The sequence below is a fragment of the Platichthys flesus genome, chromosome 6 (assembly GCF_949316205.1).
Source record: "Platichthys flesus chromosome 6, fPlaFle2.1, whole genome shotgun sequence".
In the NCBI taxonomy this organism is placed as follows: Eukaryota; Metazoa; Chordata; class Actinopteri; order Pleuronectiformes; family Pleuronectidae; genus Platichthys; species Platichthys flesus.
The window spans coordinates 26,293,257-26,312,415 of NC_084950.1; the positions used below are offsets into that span (position 1 = coordinate 26,293,257).

Genomic DNA, 19,159 nt, shown 5'->3' on the forward strand with positions numbered 1-19,159 from the left:
CAGCTCTGTAAAAACAACTAACCATAGAGCTCACATTCAGGAGAGTGATGCAAGCACTGCTGTAGATCACCAATTACCTATAACATCATTATCCTGCAGTAATGGTGAGTTGGTGTGGAGGTGCAGCAGATTCAAGATGAATTATTTACAGCCGCAGAACTAGCATGCCAACGGATCTATCTTCACAACAACTGGACAAACTCCTTTTACTCATAAAAGTGTGGTTGAAAGCTTTGGAAACAGACAGTAGTATTTTTGGATTGTTTTGTCAAACTAGTTTTTCCCAATCAAGTCAGAATTTTCACTCAGCAACTTTTTTTTAGAGTAAGATGACATGATCCATACAACTCTTATGTCTTGTACAAAAAACTGAAAAGTAAAACTAAAATATTTTACACTCGTATGTTCAAGGTGAAGTTGAGTCAACGTTACAAGAGTCAAACAGAACAGAGGTATTTTTCTCAGCCAAGGACCCCCTACAAGATAGATAGTATTCCGTGGACCCTCTCATATATATGTTCCTTGGCATACTTTGATTTCGTTTTTTGTTATTCTTCTATAGTGAAAGAAGAACACAAGAGTAATTTTTGGAAAATACATTTTCAACACAGGATACCGATATATCATGATCATTTTAATGGATGAATCCAATACATGAAATGTGCCACGGACCCCAGAGGGTCCCTGGATCCCATCTGAGAACCATTTACTTTGAGAGTTGCAGGACAAAGAGAGAATACCAAGGAGAGGGCAGCGGGTAAATAATCCAGATGGTGGCAGAGGGGGTGAGGGGCGGGGGAAGTATAGGGTAATGTTCTACAAAACCTTCTGGGAGCCTGAGAGTTCCCTTTACTCGTAAAGGGAAAACAATTAAGCACATTCTAACCGGAAGAAGCAATGTGTAATGCATAAGTCATTAACTGACAGTCCACTGTGAAAAAGGGATCAAAAAGCAGCCAAGGACTAATGGAGGCCAAGACCATTAATCTTTTACTGTGAGGCACTTGGCAGGCGTCTTATAGGGTTTGTACCAGACATCAGTCATGATTCACAGAACTGCATTTGTCAATCATAAACATTTGTTTGTCCCCAAGTAGGTAAACTCTGTGGCTCAGTGGTCAAGGCTGAAAAAAATTGTGTTAGAAGAAAAGGAAACAATAAGAGAGACTGTCATTGACCGTCTCCAATCCTCTGCCGTGTTTCACCAGTGCTGGCTTCTACCACTGAGGGAATTTGGTGTATTTGCGGATCAGTGTTAGTGTCTTACTCTCTTCACACAGAATGAAACCTTGTTGAGCAAATCATCAGGCTGTTCAGTTTAGGTACAATCTCAAGTGTGAAATCAACGTCCATTTCTCCATCCTGTATCAGTCCTGTTAGCAGGGAAAACCACCTTAGTATCACCTCTTATTTGTTTGCCAAAGGAACAGTTTCCTCCAGTGTCGTGTAGGGAACCAGAGCAGGGCAGAGGCTGACACATCAGGATGTTGTGCAGAACATATTCTGCAGGGTGGGAACACATCACTGAGGACAGGGAGGCCACTGCCCAGCTCAGTCACTCCCTCTGCTGTATAACTACTATCTGGTTCACATTATTCACAATAAAATCCATCTAATATTTAGTGTTTCCATCATTCAGATATTTCCATTTAAATCCTCAACCCCTGATGAACTGAATGACTGCAGGGGGCGTGGTTTTGATTGACATTTCAGTGAGAACTTCACTACAATGGGCACTACACTAGTTCTGATCTGTGTAATCTATTTTGCTGCCATAAACTTGTGGCTTGTAACAGCCAGTGTTGGCTGATTGGAGACGACCATGCGAGAACTAAAAACAGAATGCTGCCCTCCCTTTGTTGTCATCACCTTAAACTCCATAACATCCAGCAGCCCCTCCACCCAGCGTCTCTTGGACGAACAGGACGTCTAATTCTAGACCACTTCCTGTATGACATTCCTGACCCAAGCGGCCTTCCTGCCAGACTCACTCAGGCTGTCTGTATGACAATCTATGGCTCAGCCTCTTGCACTTCTCCATTCTAAAGTATGTGAAAAAAAATGTACAGAAAAGTGAGGGAGAAACAAAGGGGCGAGAAGTGTCTCAAACCAATACATGGATTCATGTGTTAAAAATACTGATGGGTGCCCACTCTAACAGGGTTCCACTGAAAAGTTAAATAAAATATCAGTGATATTACAAAATATTGATGATATAACAAGATATTACATTTTCATACCAGCGCTTGCACTGGCTGGATTGGTCAAATTCATCCATCGAAACTGTTTTTGTTGCCTTTGAATTCCATTAATTTTATTGGTACCTAACATTAAGTGCATATGAGAGTTGACATCAACAACATGTATAACAAAGTGACAGACTGATAGTTTACATACATGGAAAAGAACGGGACATCAGACAGAACAGACCACATTCATTGCAGCAGCATCACCATAGTTCCCTCTTTTACCCTGTCTCTTCATCTGCTGTATTACGTATATATTACAAGTCTACAAATGTAAATATACAGCTTTAAATGTGCTGTGACACAAATCATGTACTCAAGACTTTGAGCAAACTCTTATGGGCACTGAGTAGAAAGTACAACCCAAAGACACCAGTGACACTTTGTGCGGACAATAGGAATAAATTGAGACTTGAGATCGAGTTACAAACAGTCAAATATTGATTGGTTCAGTGGAACATAAGCCCACGTTATCTTAAATTTAGAGCCCCTGATCAAAAACCTATTACTTCACAAGACAGAAATAGTTACTGTCCCTAAACAACTAACAGGAGCTCCCATTCCAACACTGGCGCTCCTTCAATAGTTCCCTGCCATTTCAAATACATTCTCATCCTAAATCAGTTTAGTAGATTTAAAGATTTCCTTCTCCTTCAATATTCATTAGTGTCTAAATTAAATGTGTCTATCATTCCAGTTTAAATGATACAAACATACATTACCTTTCAAAAATATATACTCTACAAGAGGAGTTTCATCTTAGCTACTCAAAGTGACAGTATAACAATGCCAATGAAGGCTAAAGCAGCTGATTGCCATAGAAGAACATAAAACGTAACGTAAAGTAAAGAGAGAGAAACTAAAAAGATTTAAGCGACAACTGTAACTTGGCAAATAAAAGTGTCAACCAATAGTAAATGATTGGATTCAGATAAAAAGAAATAAACAGAAACTTAAACAGAAGAATCTCCCAAAAAATAAATCAACATGAGACACATTACATGTTACCGGTTTGTTTTATGTTCAGAATTTGGCTGTTGAGTTTAAATCAGTGGAACAGAGGCTAAGCTCATCTCCTGCTGCACTGACATTAACAATCTACCAGCCCTACATGCCTCCATGGATCCCAGACAGACACAACTCATTTCAACTGCATCTGAGAGCATATCGATGTAGCTACAGTATGCTCTCCCTCAAGTTCCCGCTGCTTGTGTTTGACTGCTGAATTTCTGTTTTGGTTGCTGATGTTCGGTTCCATGTGTGAACGTCCAAAAGAACTTGGGTGAGTTTCTCCATCCAGTCTGATCGCTCCTGTTTGGTGTCGGCTGAAAACCAACACCTGAGCAAGACAGAAGAACACCAGTGATCAGTTCATCTGCAGGAATGTATCCAGCCACAACCCAAATATGATGTCACAGAAGGTGTTTCTGCCAAACGTTTAACACCCACTGTGACATCACTGCAACCACATGAGGAGAAGAATCCATGCTTAATGTGTGGTAATTATATATAACAGACCATGATGATGAATTCTACGGGCCAAAATGTACGACATCAATTATGATGAAAAGGTTTCTTCTAGGTCAAGGATTAACACATTGTAGGTAAATTAATCACAATCCAAGAACACCACAACAAATATTCGTCAAACCTCGCAACGTCTTATTTCTTTTATTCAGACTTACTTGGCAAATGCCTCCTGGCTGTCGTCCTGCTGCTGATGTGGAATGTTGCTCACCAGCTCAAAGGTGAAAGGGCGAGCACACGAGTCCCTCTTGACAGGCCTGACACACTGACTGGGAGAGCTGGCCAGAGAGATGCTGCCCCCTGCCTGCTGAGGTGAACCCACAAGACTGAATCAAAGCTGCTCAAAGTAACTTGGTGAGTTCTTCTGCACATTTTCGGTGTTGGTGTTTTCATACCTTGGTTTCACTGTCATTAGGATGGTTCCAGTAGTGCATGCTGTATCCTTCCAGGACAAAATATCTACGATGCCACACACCAAATCCACCGACCAACTCAAACATTGTCTGGGAACACAAGCAGGAAGACACCACTGTGAGACTACTAAATGCAACAAGACAATAAAATGTTTTTAAATGAAATTGTCTACTTCGAACAGAGTAGTATTAGGGCCACTCAAAGATCATTTTTCCAGAACATGAGAATACATTTGTAATGTGAGAAAAAAGTATTCTAATACAGAATGTGTGACACTGATCAAATCAAGAACCATTTTGACACTACAAGCCTTTGTTTTATTCACATAACTTTTTACAGAGCGTTTTGGGAGAGTTTAAGGTTTTCTCTTTATATGCATTCAAACACAGACCAAATACTGAACTATATCTGATTTAGAACAACATATGAAAATGGCCCAAATCAGACTATAAAAAACAAACACAGATTCCATGTGATTTGTGTCATTAAACAATTCGATCTGGGTCACATAGTGGAAAAAAATAAATCAGATTCTGGCCACTTGAGCTCGCAGTGTGAACGTAGTTAGAGAGATGATTAAATAAAATCCTCACTGACCAGGAAGCCTTGGTGCTGCACATTGGAGTGACTCTGACTGTCCAGTCTTAGGTAGATGTTGCCCTCTAGAGGAGAAAGAAAAGGCACCTACAGGCCAGGAGAGAAGAGGGAGGAGAAATGGTAGGACGCGGAAGAGATGCAAACAGGAAACAGTATCTGGCAGAAGTCACAAAGTGATCAGACATGGTCACAACTTCTAATTTTTAAGAAATTGTAGTAATATTTTCACAAATACGTTTAACTATGAATTTATTCCTTGGAATATGGATACGAGTAAATGGACAGGCGTTTAGAGTCAAAATATCAACATAAAGGATTGCAATACAAGGTTAAAGTTGAACTAGAAGGAGTAAATGCAATCAAAAACCAACAGAATAAAGACAGTGAGGCAGCGGAGCTGAGTGGAAAGTGAGAGCTTAAGGGGTGACAATATGAGAAAAGAGTGAAACCTTTTCCTGAAATTCATCTCCCAGCAGTCTCCTGATTTTGCCATCAAGTTTCATCTGAGTGGAAGAAGCAAGACAGAGACAAGGGAGGGAGACAGAAACATTACATCACCAGTGAGCCTACCCAAGTGCACAAGTTCTAAGAGAATAATTAAGGGAGCAAAGGGGTAGGTGTACCATGTAGTGCTGCCCTGGTGGTTGTTTGGTAAAAAAATTTAAAGCAGACAGGAGCAAAGCCCAGTGACAGTGATTTTGTGACATGTGCCATGCTTTTCATTGACTCTATTAACAACTTCGTCTGTGCTCACAAAAACACATCCACCAGAGTTCTGCACACCAATCTGACAAACAATCCTGCTTTTCCCAAGCATCCCTTACTACTTAGTCCAGAAACAATCTTGGCTGTAATGTGACAGAGTAAGCAGCTCTTCCAAGACATTTACCTTATCCAGAGGGAACTTGCTGTGTCCCAGTGAGGCCAAGGTGATATTGTGGGAGCCCACAAGACAAAAGTTACTGGAGCAACGAGCGTTGAGAGCAGGCATAGTAGCAGCTGAAGGACAAGATTAAAAGTTCATACGCAAAAAAGAAATACGCCTGACCATTACGACCAGTGTTTAACTAGGACTTTTCAGTGCAATGAAGAACTGATGCCACACTAAATACTCAAAGCTTTATTTAAACTTTTACTAGCTACTATTCTAGAGTTACTGGATTCAGTGAAAAGGGGAAAATGACATTTAGCACTGACCAAAATAAACCCAACTCACATGTCAGAGTGTTACTGGATCTCTGTTGAAAAATAAATTAAAAAGGTTTAGGCGCAACACTTCTGGGACAAGTCATAAAAAACAAACAGCATAAAACATGCCCGGACATACAAGTATGAAATAAAGACATTGTACTCACTTTGATAGTGTTCAAAAGCTTTCTAGGTGTAACCTGAGTATACAAATATACAATAAGGTAGTTAGACATTAATAAAGTCACATCTATTTGTATTTAAGAAATTCATGTAATTACCCGTGACTTGGTGGTGGTCCGGTCCACACTGCAGTTGCTACCTGAAGTGTGGGACTAGATGGCACGAAAACAGAAAAAGATAATCAATGCATCACGTCGATCAAACTGTGAAATGAATTTATCCACTACTGGCACTGTAGTAAATCTAATCACTTCTGCCTGCAATACGGCAAATAACAACATGCTAGCTTGCAACATGCCAAACTATCTGAGGAGCATACTCACTCCATCCACTCAATTAACCAAGAGAGCCTCTTCAACTACCTCATCATAACACACCAAACACTTCTGTCTTTAGTATAAAAGTGTGTAGATAATAAAGTACAAACATCAGAATATTTAAGAAAGTTTACACTATTTACAATTGATGTTCCATCCACAACACAAGCAAACATTCTAGCTCACGAAATACTCCACTTCTGTGTTAAGGAACTTACAGGGCATGAATAACTGTAGAATTGTATATATGAATTTATAAATACTGGCATCTGTGGCACCAACCACTTATATTCAAAATATTCAACAAAGTACAGCAAATCAAAGTGCAAGTGTTTATCTCACCAGACTATAGACTTCTACATCAATCTCAAATGATGAGCGAATGTCCTTCCTGAAATACCAAGCAGAGGACAAAACATAACAAGATTTAATCAACATCATAGATTTATATAGAGATAAACACATTAATTATGTCATTAAACTCTCTACAGATGAAGACGAAGTCAATATGAAATCTGTGCTAAACCGTATGAAAGTTGTTAAGATGTGACCATTCAATACATATTCTGGTGAACTTCAACTTACAGTGTCACTGAGGTGGGGAAGGAGATGGTGTCTCCATTCTGAGCGTCAGCAACTGTGGCCAGTGGAGTAGCGATGATGTTGCAGGGCCCGTAGCGGATCAGGATGAAAAAGTAGTGACTTGGTCTACCTGAACATGTACAAAAACAGTACTTTTAAAGAGGATGTAAATCACTATGTTTGTGTTAATCACATTTTTGGTGAAGAGATATAAAAGCTGTATGAGTGACCCAGCAAGCTAGAAAATAGCAGATATGTCTTTTTGCTGTTTTACCTGTGCGGTTTTGTGAGGAGCAGACAAATTCAAACTTAAGTGGCAGCTGGATGTTTGTGATGCTGACTGTGCCTCTACAGGGCTGCTGGGAAACATATTCCTTGTCCTCCCCTGATGCCCCTCCAGTTTCTGAGTTCCTCTCCTCCCTCAGTCTAGACACTTCCGCAAGCAGGGCAGAGCGTTTCTCACCTGAAATACATCGCAAGAATAAGGCTACAGAGAAATAATAAAAATACTCCTACTTTGAGATTTTTAAAGGTTCAGTCTGTAGAATGTAATGAAATCTAGTGGTGAATTTGAATGTTGCAGCTGAATACCCCTCACCCCCCCCCCTTCCCTTCCAAACATGAAAGAGAACCTGTGGTAGCCTTCAGTTGTCATAAAAACTAAAAAAGGTGTTAAGTTGGTCCAGTCTGGGCTATTGTAAAACACCTGGCAGCCTACATTGAGAGGACCTGCTCCATAGTAAATATAAATGATTTAAATATAAAGGGCCCCCTCTGGGGTAAACATCTTTTGTTTTAAGGTTTTTGTGAAAAAGTGACCATAATAAATTTAAATTATATTAAACTTAAATCATTAGCGTAATTTTTTAATCTTTATTAAATGGAGAAAATACTGCATTTGTCGGTCTCTCTCGCAGCTTGCTGGTGATTCGTAAAGCATTCTGGGTACCCCTCCATTCGAAGTGAGGGTCTGAAAAATCTCCGTTTGGAGGGGTATGAAGCCCTACCCCTAAGTCCCAACTAGTATTGGGACATCCTACCCCTACACTTGAACGTGCAATACGTAGGGGAAGGGCTAAGGGGTGAAATGGGATTGGGCCTTAGTCTTTGTATTTGTCAAATGGAATCTGTTGCGCATGAGAGAAACCTTTGTGCCCTAGCAACCACGCTACCGCCATCGATTGAATTATTTATGTGGGAAACGCTGATTGAATGGTGGGGATATACTAGTTGTTCCAGAGACTCAATCATGTGATGAAGAAATATATATTCTAAAAGAGTGAAGAGTAACAAAACAGGCATGTGGTCTACTTACAGGACACCAGCAGTAATTTTTCAGCTTCCGCCTCCTCCAGCGAGCCCCGTCCATGCTCCTCATCAGTACAGCAGCTCAGAGCCTGAAGGGTCTGGCTGATCACACTCTGCAGTTTGACTGCTTCCTCATTAAGAGCCTGGTGATGCACAGAATAATAAGTGCTATGGGTAAAGGAAAATTTGTATGAAATAAAATTAAATCAAACAAGTCAAGTTTCTGCAGTACAGTTTACATTTTCAGTTGTCAGTGTTTTGTAATGGGAGAACATGGTTAGAAGTAACTCAGAATAGTAAACGGTATACCGTGAGAATTTGTCTTCTTCAAACAATCAAATAAATAATTATATACTGTGTTACAAACCATGATTCTCTCCTTGGTGTTGACAGAATGCTGAGACTGTGACTTCTCTGGAGCTCGTCTCTGAACCCCGGGAGTGACGCTTTGAATGGGGGGCAACTTGTTCTGCCTTTGTGTACGGTAGGCATCAATACTATCACCATAGAAACAACCAATCAGATTACAGTTCAGAATGTTACAGGACAATATATAAACACTCGTATTTTGGATTATTAGTGATAGATAGCATAGGTGGAAATTAACTGGAGAGGTTATTTCTTAGATTTCTCAGGTCTTGACCTTAAATGATAAGTGCCTTGAGATAATGTATATTATGATTTGGCACTATACAAATATAATGATATCAAATTGAATGAGATGTGTCACATGAATGATATCTGACAAATCACAAGACTGTAATTAGTTAACAAACCAGGCACTGTTTCCTTTACAGTCTGTACCTGACCGAATCGCAACACATATTTTGTGACACTGGGATGTGCAGCAAATGTTTGACAACAATTCTGCATTCAGTGAGGAACATGACACTCAGACCTGGTCAGAGTTTATACATTAATATCAGAGGAAACCAGAGGGATGCTCTGTATTTGGGTTTGTGTTACCCAAAGTTTGGAGCTGTGGTTATTTTTTCTGTTTTAAGAACCATTGGTTTTATTTATTAAGTAATTTTGTGAGAATTTAAACTTAAGAGTACTTTAAACTGTGAGCACTTAACACAAAAATCTGTTATCAACTGTTGTTATGAGCTCTTTTAAAGAAAAAGTATTGGTTCTGTCGCTTTAGGGCATCAGAACAGTGTTAAAACAATAGATTTAGCACCATCACCAGAAAAAGCCTAAACGATAATAAACCCTTATCACTAATGATTCAAGACTGAGATAGTATCTGGTTTATTCCAAATAGAGTGGATGTTTTGACCTTTACCTGTACAGAGGAACAGAGTCCACAAAAGGGGAGACTGTCTCCTCTGGCGTCAGGAGCATAGAGGGAGGATTGGATTCCATGCTTGTTGTCAGTCGCTGTTGGTGGAATATTAAACATTAATAAACTATATTTTTCCTGCTTCTGTATCTATTAACCTTCCCAACATTACTGAAGCCAGAAAATGTCCTTAAATTGTACTTGTGAATTAACATCTCAGCAGTAAAAAGTTTCTTACCAAAGGGGTAACCCAAGCCTCAACCGACTTGCTGAGAGGAGAGAGGATGCCACTGGGAGGGAAAGTGAGCAACTCATCTCCATTGCCTTCAAGCTCCTTGCTCTCATCCCACTCTTCTTTGGCCCCTCCCTCCTCTTTACTTTTCTCCTTCTTAGACTCTGTGTCCATTTTATCTTGGTCTCCAGAGCAAACACCAATGCCACTATCCCCATTCTCAGGATCATCATCATTCCCCCTCTCTTCCGCCATCCTTCCAGCATATTCCAGCACCTCGTCGAACATCTGATCGATAATTTCATTGGTGTTGGTTTCATCATGAGAGCTCAGCTCAGCATCTAGGAAACACAACATTACAAAAATAAAGCAAATCACTTTGAGGCAAATAAGGATTATACTTCCTCCAAAAAGGTAGATGGGCTGGTGACTTTCCAGGAAGCCAGTCATTATATATATAAAAAAACTATAATAGATGGCAAAATACATTTCTCATTTACCCTTTATACCTTCATGAGCACCTGTTTGCTTGTCTCGAAGCACTTTTCAGCATACTTAGTTTTGTAAGACCACATGTTATTCACACAAGCATCCCTTTCCCAGTGTGTGCAGTTTATTAGTGTTGAAGGATCTGTCTCACCACCATCGTCCCCAAGGTGCTCCACCTCTGTCTTCAGGCAGCCCAGTGCTTACACATACACCCTTACTGGTCTTACCTGACATGCTCGTCTCTGCTCTGGACTCCTCAGAGGTCCTGGCCTCAGAGAGTGCTGAGTCATTGATTAGCTCAGGCTCCAGGATAAATGTGACTTTCTTTAAGCACTCTCCTCCCACTGCCTTGTGAGTTTCTTCTTCTATATCTGGACCCTTTTCCTCTTTCAGACTGCATTCTGATACCTGGACCTCTGTTAAACTTAAAGCCGGATCATCTGCAGCAACGTCTACAGGCTGGACATTGGCCTTTTTTTTTGACTGTGCTGCTTCTTCAGTGGTTCTCTGAAATTCTGTATACACCGTCTGTATTTCTTTATGAGCTACATCTGCAGAAGGAGATGATGTTATTTGTTCCCCTCTACTATTTAGGCCTGACTCTAGATCCATATGTTCTTCCTTTATATCGATTGTTAGGACGTCTTCTGACTGTTGACAAAAATCATCCTCTTGAGTACATTCCTCTGTGTCTTTCTGGTCTTGTATTGTGGTAGAAATACCAGTTTCTCCACTGGCTGCTCCCTCTTTAAATTCTTCATTGGAATCAATGCTCACATGTTCTCTGTTTAAAGAACACTGGTCTGCCACAGAGTCCTCTTCTGGTGTAGATTCATCATTTTCCTGCAATTCAGAGTAACTGGCCATCTCAAAAGAGACATTTACCAAATGGACCTCAGAGGGATCACTGTGATCTGCAACATTGCCTCCTTTCTCCTCTTTCAATCCAGATAGTTCCAGCTTCTCCTCAGCACAAACATCTTCCTGCAGCTCTTCAGACATGACAGACTCTCCCTCTTTGCAAACCTTGTACTGAGGATATCTCCACGACCGACACTCCTCGTCTGTTGAGGGCTCAATATACTCGTCATTACATAAAGAATCATCATCCATCTTTTCATCTTCTTCCAATAAAAAACTCTCTTTCCTGCTTTGTTCAGCTGCTTTGGAAAAGCCGGTTTTCTCATTGTTTGACTCGTGGGAAAAAGTTGATTCTAGTAGCCTGTCTTCATCACATGACACTTTCGGATCCTCACTAAAACATGTTTTGGAGAAACTCTGATCCTCACTAAAAGACAGCTTCAACACAGTTTTTGATTCTTCTGACCCAAGCCGCTCTCCATCTCCAACGGAAGTCTTGTGGTCTCTCTCTTTCATGACTTCTTCACCCTGAGGAGTGTTTTCCTTCTCCTTAATTTGCAGCTGCCCTTCACTAGTGCTTTTGAGCTCAACAGGTAGTGGTGCTTCAGAGTCATAATGTGATATTTGACCTGTTGAAAAATTAGTCTCACATCTTAACACTAAATGTCAAAGCAGCAAACGTAACACAAGTTAGATCATGTAACAAGTATGTGCAAGAACTCTTCGTACAAACAAATTTGTCCTTAAGTTCTGCATACAAGTGATATAAGATACAGAGTTTCCTCCAGTTCAGTGTAAACCTTTTTAATAAACATTGTTGAAATGCTATTGAATTGTACTTTCTTTATTTTAGTTTTTTACTTCATGCAGATATTGATACAAGTACCAGGCTACTTCAAATATTTGGGTATTTGGTAATCATAACAGACGTTAGTCATTATGATGTTTCGGACCTTTGCTTGAGGAAATTTTATTTTTGATAAATTCATTATTATATGTCAAGCAATACAAGGTTAGATTAATAAAAGTCGTTAGGTTCAGCACTACTTTGAATCAATTATAAATAAATATATAAACTACACCTCATAAATAAGTTTACATTACTCTGTTTAACTATATTATTATTATGCAAACTATAAAATAATTATAATTCCATTGACGCGTCTGTCGCTGCTTGATAGCTAGAAGAGTAGCATAACTTCTTTGTGTTGCAAAATATTGCAGTTGGCATGCGTCTTGCAGAGGGCGGACCCAGATATTAATTCTTAATTGTCACCATGTAAACTATTTTCAGATCATTTACCCAAAGTTCACCATTTTCTGGTCTTTGTTTATAAAAGGACATTCATACTTTACAAGGGTTAAGTCTGTTCACAGAGAGAAGTTAAACATTTCATTATGAATAGTCTATTGGGGAAAACCCTTTAGCATCATAAGAGTCTTACCTGTTGTGTTTGCAGATGGATTCTCTGCAGCTGATGTAGGAACTTCACTGAAGCTACCATCTTTCTTCTCAGCTTCATCCTCATCCTGCTGAGCGGAACAATATTGGCCGATAAGAATTAGCTCAGTTTTATGTAGATCATTGCAAATAAATAAGTTGAACCAAATAAAACAGAAAAGTGACTACGAATATTTGGTCAGCATCAAATGAAACGGTGTGAGAAGATAACAGCCTACTTCCATAAAACCACACCACAGAAAAACTAAAAGGTGAATTTCTTTCCTCTGAAGACTAGCACCAAAACAAGATTACCAAGTGTATTGGCTCAAAGTATTTCCCATGTGCACCAAGTGACTTGAGAGTAATCACTGACTCACATCCCTGGGCTGCATGGGAGGCCAATGAACTCTCCTTCCAGATCTAGGGACCCAGGAGGAGTGAGATGAGGGACCAGGAGTGCTCCTTCCCTGCTAATGTTTACACAGGCAGGCGTGTAAAAAAACACTCAAAGTGTAAAAGAGACTAAATCATAAGTGAAACAATAATTACACCCACAAAAACAACATATTGAGTTTTCAATCATCAGGTCCATTTGGACATGTGCCGGCGACGAAAGAGGGAGAATCCCTGATCCTCGAACCTGATACAATAAAGACTTAGAGAAATTGTTGAGGTTATCAATATATATTAATATAAAATGAACCACATTAACTTTGGCCGACCTGACAATTAGAGGATGCAAATCGAAGTAAAATTTGCCCAAAGCTAAGGTCTGAGCTCTGCTCAAGTCAACCTTATCCTTTTTTAGATTCAACAAAATTTCTGGACATTCAGGTTTAAAAGAAACAACTTAACAATATTGTCTAGTTTTATCCCACCAACCAACAATGAGGATTTTAGTCAAACATCAGCAAAGTGCTTTCAACCAAATTATTTTAACATCCTGCAAATCTTGACAATAACAAATCTTGACAACAGAGTAAATCACAGAGTGACTAGAAAAAAAAAGAAGATAACCCCTCACAACCAAAGAAAACCTTGTACAACAGCCGTGCTTCATCGGCCTCAAATCCTCATCTTATAATGATCGGGTTGTCAGGTCTGGAGCAGATTTTATGATGTAATTATGGAAGCTTGAGGTGGATTGTATACTTCAACTTTGATATATTTTTTAAGGAAAATGTTTGAAAATTCTTTTCACACAAAGCCTGTACCCAACGCATGGTGGTAGGTTTAGGGGTTTCCTCAGTTCTGTGATTTTATAGCTTCATCATATTTAAAGCAGATCCAAATGTCAACCTGGTTTGTTTTTATGAAGCCATAATATCAAAGTTTAACACTGGGCACAGTACAGTGCTGATGTCAGTATGTTGCACTGCTGGTAGGAAGGATTCACCAGAAAGATAATTTGATGGGAAAGAAATTGGACATTTAGATCAAGTTATTGTTGTTTGGGACAGAAGAAAAACCCCACCGTAAATTCCTTCTTTTTCCCCACATCAGTCGAAATATAGCAAGGTTTGTCAGTGCTGTCTCATCTTGTATTATCATGGCAATAAAAATGTCATATACAAAGATATTTTTTTAATCAACAAAATAAACTCACTTGAGCCAATAAGGGATCAGAGCTGCTTCTCTTTAGCCAGGCATTCTCACTTATTGGTTGGAAATGTAGCTGGCTTATTTCCTGATCCCGTTCCTGAACCAAGAAACAACATTAGACACACCCTCTTTAGATTTACTGTCAAATTACATAAATTAAATAGGAATTATACAGATATAAAATTATGCCATTCATACATTTAAAATGATACAGGGACTGGTATTAGTCTTGGTTTAGAAAGATTTTACATTTAAAGAATTACAGTCACAACTGAATAGTTCTACAAATCATTTACAGGACATAATGATCCATTTCTTCAAATAACGTTTAAGTTCATTACACATTTAAGTATGAGAACTTAAGAGCTACAAATGTGCTGTTCCTAGTTTTGTAAATGCAACTGATTTTTGTCAGTAGGCAGGTCAACCAACCTGGCGAATGCGAGAGGCCTGCTTGGAGCTGGGTGTCGTCGTGCCCTGGAGTTTCTGATGGATGTCAGATACTAAGTTGGATCGGGTTCGAGAGCACAGGCTGGAAGGGCTCGGTGTGAGGCCAGTCTGGAGAACAGGCACTTTAAACCGCCCCATTCGCTGACTGAACTCTCCCTCACCTGGATGGAATAAAAAAGATAGATATGCATTCTAGAAACGTAAATAAAAATGAAGTCCAGTTTTAAAAATACGATTTCAAAGAGTATCGACTGATACCAAGTTCCATAAATGTATATTTTCAGCTGTATGGCTCGTACTTCAAGTGGACTTGAGTTCGTAAAGCCAGCCCAGTTTAAGCTATCTGTTCTTGGTATGACAATATACATAAATCTCAAATTAGTTTATAAATAAATTAGTAGTAAAATATAAATAATTACATCCACACTCAGGTTGGCCTTAGCAGAGGGGGTCTTGTGAGTAAAGACACATGTTAATGCTTAGGTATACAACTAAAGATATGTCCCTAACATTTGCTGGTGGTTGCTAACATCAACTTATGATCGGCATCTATTGCTGAAGCCCTTCAAACGTACTAGAGATATTCTCCATAGTCTACTAAGTTTTATAAAAATAAATACAAAATGAATGTACGCTTATTTTTAACGTTTTCACCCGTTTGTTTATTTGCAAGATTTTGAAAACTATTGAATGTATTTCCACAAAACTTGGTGGAAGGATGGGACATGGGCAAACTAAGAATCCATGAAATTGTAATGTGGATCTGGATAAAGGGGACGGGTCAAGAAATTTTCTCTTTACCACCTCGGGGTAGGTATGAACTTTGCTGAGTACCATTCTAGTTTTATTTGTTATGTTGTGATGCTGTTCATGTAGTACTGTATTAGTTTGCATGTTCACTGAAAGAAAGCAAATAGTCTGTACCTTGTACTTGTTCACATGCCAATAAAGTTGATTCATGAGTTGATTGGGTAAAATTTGCAGCCATGACAGTGGACAATAACTGAAATTAGATGTTGCTGCCAAGAAGCAAACAATTCAGAAGCGTGGATTTTTCACACACATCTTCAATCTGGAACTAGGAAACCAATATGATACGTTGGATATGATGTCCCTCTATTGCTGATCGCATTCACAAGAATGGATGGATGTGAGGTCAGAGTGACCTTTAATCTGTAGTGACCTATATTGAAATAACTTCTTAACAGGATTTTTCCTGCATAGAGAATTGTGAGAGAGCCGTCTAAGTCCAAATTTATGCCAACCCCCTGACAAAATTCTAATAATTCCTGGAAAACCTGGGGCAGGTTAAGCTTTGGACAGAATTGTATTTGTGTCGTAATTGGGTCTTTTCATACACCTTTGTATGGTTTTCTTCACATATGTCAAATGACACTGTTCTTTTTGTGTGTGCGTGTAAGTGTGTGTCAGCCAAGAGAAAAAGAGAGCAGAGTCAGTACAATCTGTATTTGGTATTAATGCATGCAGCTATGAAGAAAGATTTTACTAATTTAAGAAAAAGTATCAATCATGATGTCAAAGACATCAAATGATTCACTGTGTGTCTTTCGGTGTCAGAGAGGTTGTGTGTGTGTGTGCACATGCGGGAAACCCTTCCGCGAGTGGCCACTATGATATCACCCTTATCGTGAGATATTTCTGGGAATACCTTGCAACACTTCTTCAAGCACCACTAACATTCTACAAAGTGGGGTCCTGTTAAGAACTGGCATTCATTGGAATGCTGAGTGACTAGCACCACTCCACCCAAATAATTCACATTTACACACTCAAAATTCTACTCGCATTGTGACAACTTCCATCTATTACTATCTCCATTATGCATGTGTTCGTATGCATTCTTACCAAGGAGATGCTCCCTGAAGCCCTTGTCATGGACGTTGGCTACTGGGCTTTCAGCCCCAGGATCCGAGAAGCACCTCGGGGCCGTTGGAGCTTCTTCAGTGAAAATACATACTACTGTTATAAACTACTGCATTTATCATCTGTTTGTCACACAGTTTACTCAACTCCTTGACTTAATAGTTCTTGTGTTACATGCAGATAATCTTGAAGACTTATACAATCAGAAATCTAGACAAATTTTATTTTACAGGCTTTGTGATGCAGCTGGGTGAACAATATATAAAGGCCGGATTACCCTCTCTTCTGTGGGTGAGCTGGTGGACCCGGGACTGCACTGAGGGAACCATCGGTGTATCGGCCTTTATCCCTAGCTCAGCTAGTCGTCCAGAGCTGGATGGTTTAGGGCTCCGGTTCTCTTGACCTGCTGCGTCCAGACGCCGCCGCTTCTGGCCATCATTCATATCTGACACATAGGAGATAAGCAATAAATATATATATATATATATATATATATATAGATGTGAAACTTGGCATTCTGGTTAATATAGGCACAAACAAACCTGAGGGTGAGAAGACATTGTCTTCAGAATCTGACAGAGGTGTTCTCTGTCTCTTCATGCTTGCGTTGTTTTCCTCGCCAGCTTCCATACTGAGCTGCAAACAGAGACATTACACACTGGATATGTTTTCTAATCTTCAATGATGACACCTTTTTCCCCAACCTTTTTAAGATGTATCCTACTGTACTCGTTTGTAAATTGTAGCGTTACTGTTATCTGGCACAATAATTTGCTTCGGAATTTATCAAGTTTGACTTATTCTATTGTATAAATAGGAGATTGCTTTACAGTGAAGGTCAGGGACATAGTCACCATGTTACAGTTTGTTTACGTTAAAAACTATTTGATGACTATTCGATTAAAACGACTGAAGCTAGATCTTACATTTGTGCCAAACTGGCTAACGGGGTTAGAACGTTTCGTGTGTGTCCCAGATTTATGAAACGCGAACAACGCCCCACAGTTTCACCTCGCCTCATTCCAACATGACTCGGTTCCTTTGCTAGCGGAGCTAGTAGCAAGTCAGCTGAATACGTTGCGTCATCTGAGAAACGCTGCCAACACATCAAAACCGTCATGTTAGCTCAACTTAGTTGCACTGGTAACCCAACAGCTATATTAGCCACATTAGCTGCATGCAATAGTCAACTCTGCTCGACAAAACGTTAGGCTAGCTTTGAGAACGGCTAGCTAATATTAGCAGGAACAAACCAAAGCGTGTAACGGTAGCAAAGTGCAGAGTTAAGAGCTCAACGTGGGCTCGTACCTGAGGAGATGTGGGAGAGTTCTGACTGACGAGGAGAGGGCTCTTCTTGTTCTGACCACAGACTGTCCATAAACACACAGAAACCTCCAGTCTCCTCCTCCTCCAACTTTGAATTTCAGCGGGTCTTCTGACGTGATGGGGCGGGTCCCAGTCCCTAAACACTTTCCAGCAGCGCTGATCTGCGACCAGTCTACACCTTCATATGCAGTCGAAGGCCCACACATGCAGTTGCTGGGTCAGCTTATACACAGTCTGATCCCAGGTCTGTTGCTCTACTAGCTCCAAACGAGGCCATTTTACGCAAATCAAGATTCCACTACTTCAAATTGGAATGGTTCGGCTTTGACCATTTAACTGTACAAATCTCTGTTTTGATGTGTGGCACATAGATTTAACGTGTATAATAACAAATATTAGGCTAAAATCAGCAGGCAGGCAGGACTAGGTGAGCCCGGCAGGCATCCAAACAATTTGAAGCATTGCAGGTGTTAAAGGAGGGCAGGTTATTCTGTTCACAGGTAAAGTAGGTGTTACAGAGTGACAAAATTCAAAATGCAAGACAGAGGAGACGCCTGGAGTGCTGCCATCAGCATGGGTGTGTCTTGTGGGATGAACCGGTCTTTACATAGAGATGCCAGCTTGACAACTTGACTGTGGAGTGAGACTCAGGGTTGCAGGTCAATAAGCAGTAGAACAGGAACTGGGGAAAACAAACACACAAACACACAAATAGATTACCTCCAGGCCACAGCTAGCCACCGCAGCTTCAGCAATGGAGGCTTTGAACACCGCCCACTCTGGCTCAATGCCCCCAACCTCCACAGGAATGCCAGAAAAACTCCGCCGGAGGTGTGAGTTGAAGATACCTAGGACGGGGGCCTCCTCCAGACGTTCCCAGTTCACCCGCACTACTCGTTTGGGCTTACCAGGTCTATCCAGAAATTTCCCCCATTCCCTGATCCAACTCACAACCAGATGGTGGTCGGTTGACAGTTCCGCCCCTCTCTTTACCCGAGTGTCCAAAACATGCGGCCTCAGATCAGATGACACAATCACAAAATCGATCATTGATCTGAGGCCTAGGGTACTCTGGTACCAGGTACACTTATGAGCACCCTTATGTTCGAACATGGTGTTTGTTATGGATAATCCATGACTAGCACAGAAGTCCAATAACAAACGACCGCTCGGGTTTAGATCAGGGAGGCCGTTCCTCCCCACCACGCCTCTCCAGGTGTCTCC

The 19,159-nt window shown here is 40.3% G+C and overlaps 1 protein-coding gene across 12 annotated transcripts; it reads right to left on the minus strand.

Annotated features, from left to right (window-relative positions):
• Positions 1 to 613: 613 nt before the first annotated feature.
• On the minus strand, positions 614 to 18,956 carry anln2 (anillin, actin binding protein 2). Of its 12 annotated transcripts, XM_062389324.1 has the most exons (26): positions 17,918 to 18,952; positions 17,536 to 17,705; positions 17,152 to 17,245; positions 16,887 to 17,054; positions 16,592 to 16,684; positions 14,708 to 14,886; positions 14,280 to 14,372; positions 13,051 to 13,143; positions 12,675 to 12,762; positions 10,596 to 11,858; positions 9,886 to 10,220; positions 9,651 to 9,745; positions 8,730 to 8,859; positions 8,370 to 8,505; positions 7,329 to 7,517; positions 7,058 to 7,184; positions 6,815 to 6,863; positions 6,254 to 6,307; positions 6,140 to 6,172; positions 6,001 to 6,022; positions 5,674 to 5,783; positions 5,234 to 5,287; positions 4,785 to 4,871; positions 4,169 to 4,276; positions 3,932 to 4,080; positions 614 to 3,585 (listed from the first exon to the last, which is right to left on the minus strand). In XM_062389324.1, the coding sequence occupies exons 3-26, from the start codon at positions 17,237 to 17,239 to the stop codon at positions 3,423 to 3,425; spliced, it is 3,906 nt and encodes a 1,301-aa protein (XP_062245308.1). In that variant the 5' UTR covers positions 17,240 to 17,245; positions 17,536 to 17,705; positions 17,918 to 18,952; the 3' UTR covers positions 614 to 3,422. The 12 variants fall into 12 exon arrangements, with proteins under 12 accessions (XP_062245308.1, XP_062245311.1, XP_062245310.1 ...); XM_062389327.1 differs by lacking the exon at positions 17,536 to 17,705 and having other exon boundaries at positions 13,051 to 13,140; XM_062389326.1 differs by lacking the exon at positions 17,536 to 17,705 and having other exon boundaries at positions 12,675 to 12,759.
• Between the last annotated feature and the right edge of the window lie 203 nt (positions 18,957 to 19,159).

Coding starts and splice junctions, on each gene's coding strand:
- anln2 (XM_062389323.1), bottom strand. CDS start 17,239: ATGGAAGCTGGCGAGGAAAACAACGCAAGCATGAAGAGACAGAGAACA. Junction 7,518..8,369: donor AAAATTACTGCTGGTGTCCT/GTAAGTAGACCA, acceptor GATGTATTTCAG/GTGAGAAACGCTCTGCCCTG. Junction 5,784..6,000: donor ATCCAGTAACACTCTGACAT/GTGAGTTGGGTT, acceptor CTTGTCCTTCAG/CTGCTACTATGCCTGCTCTC.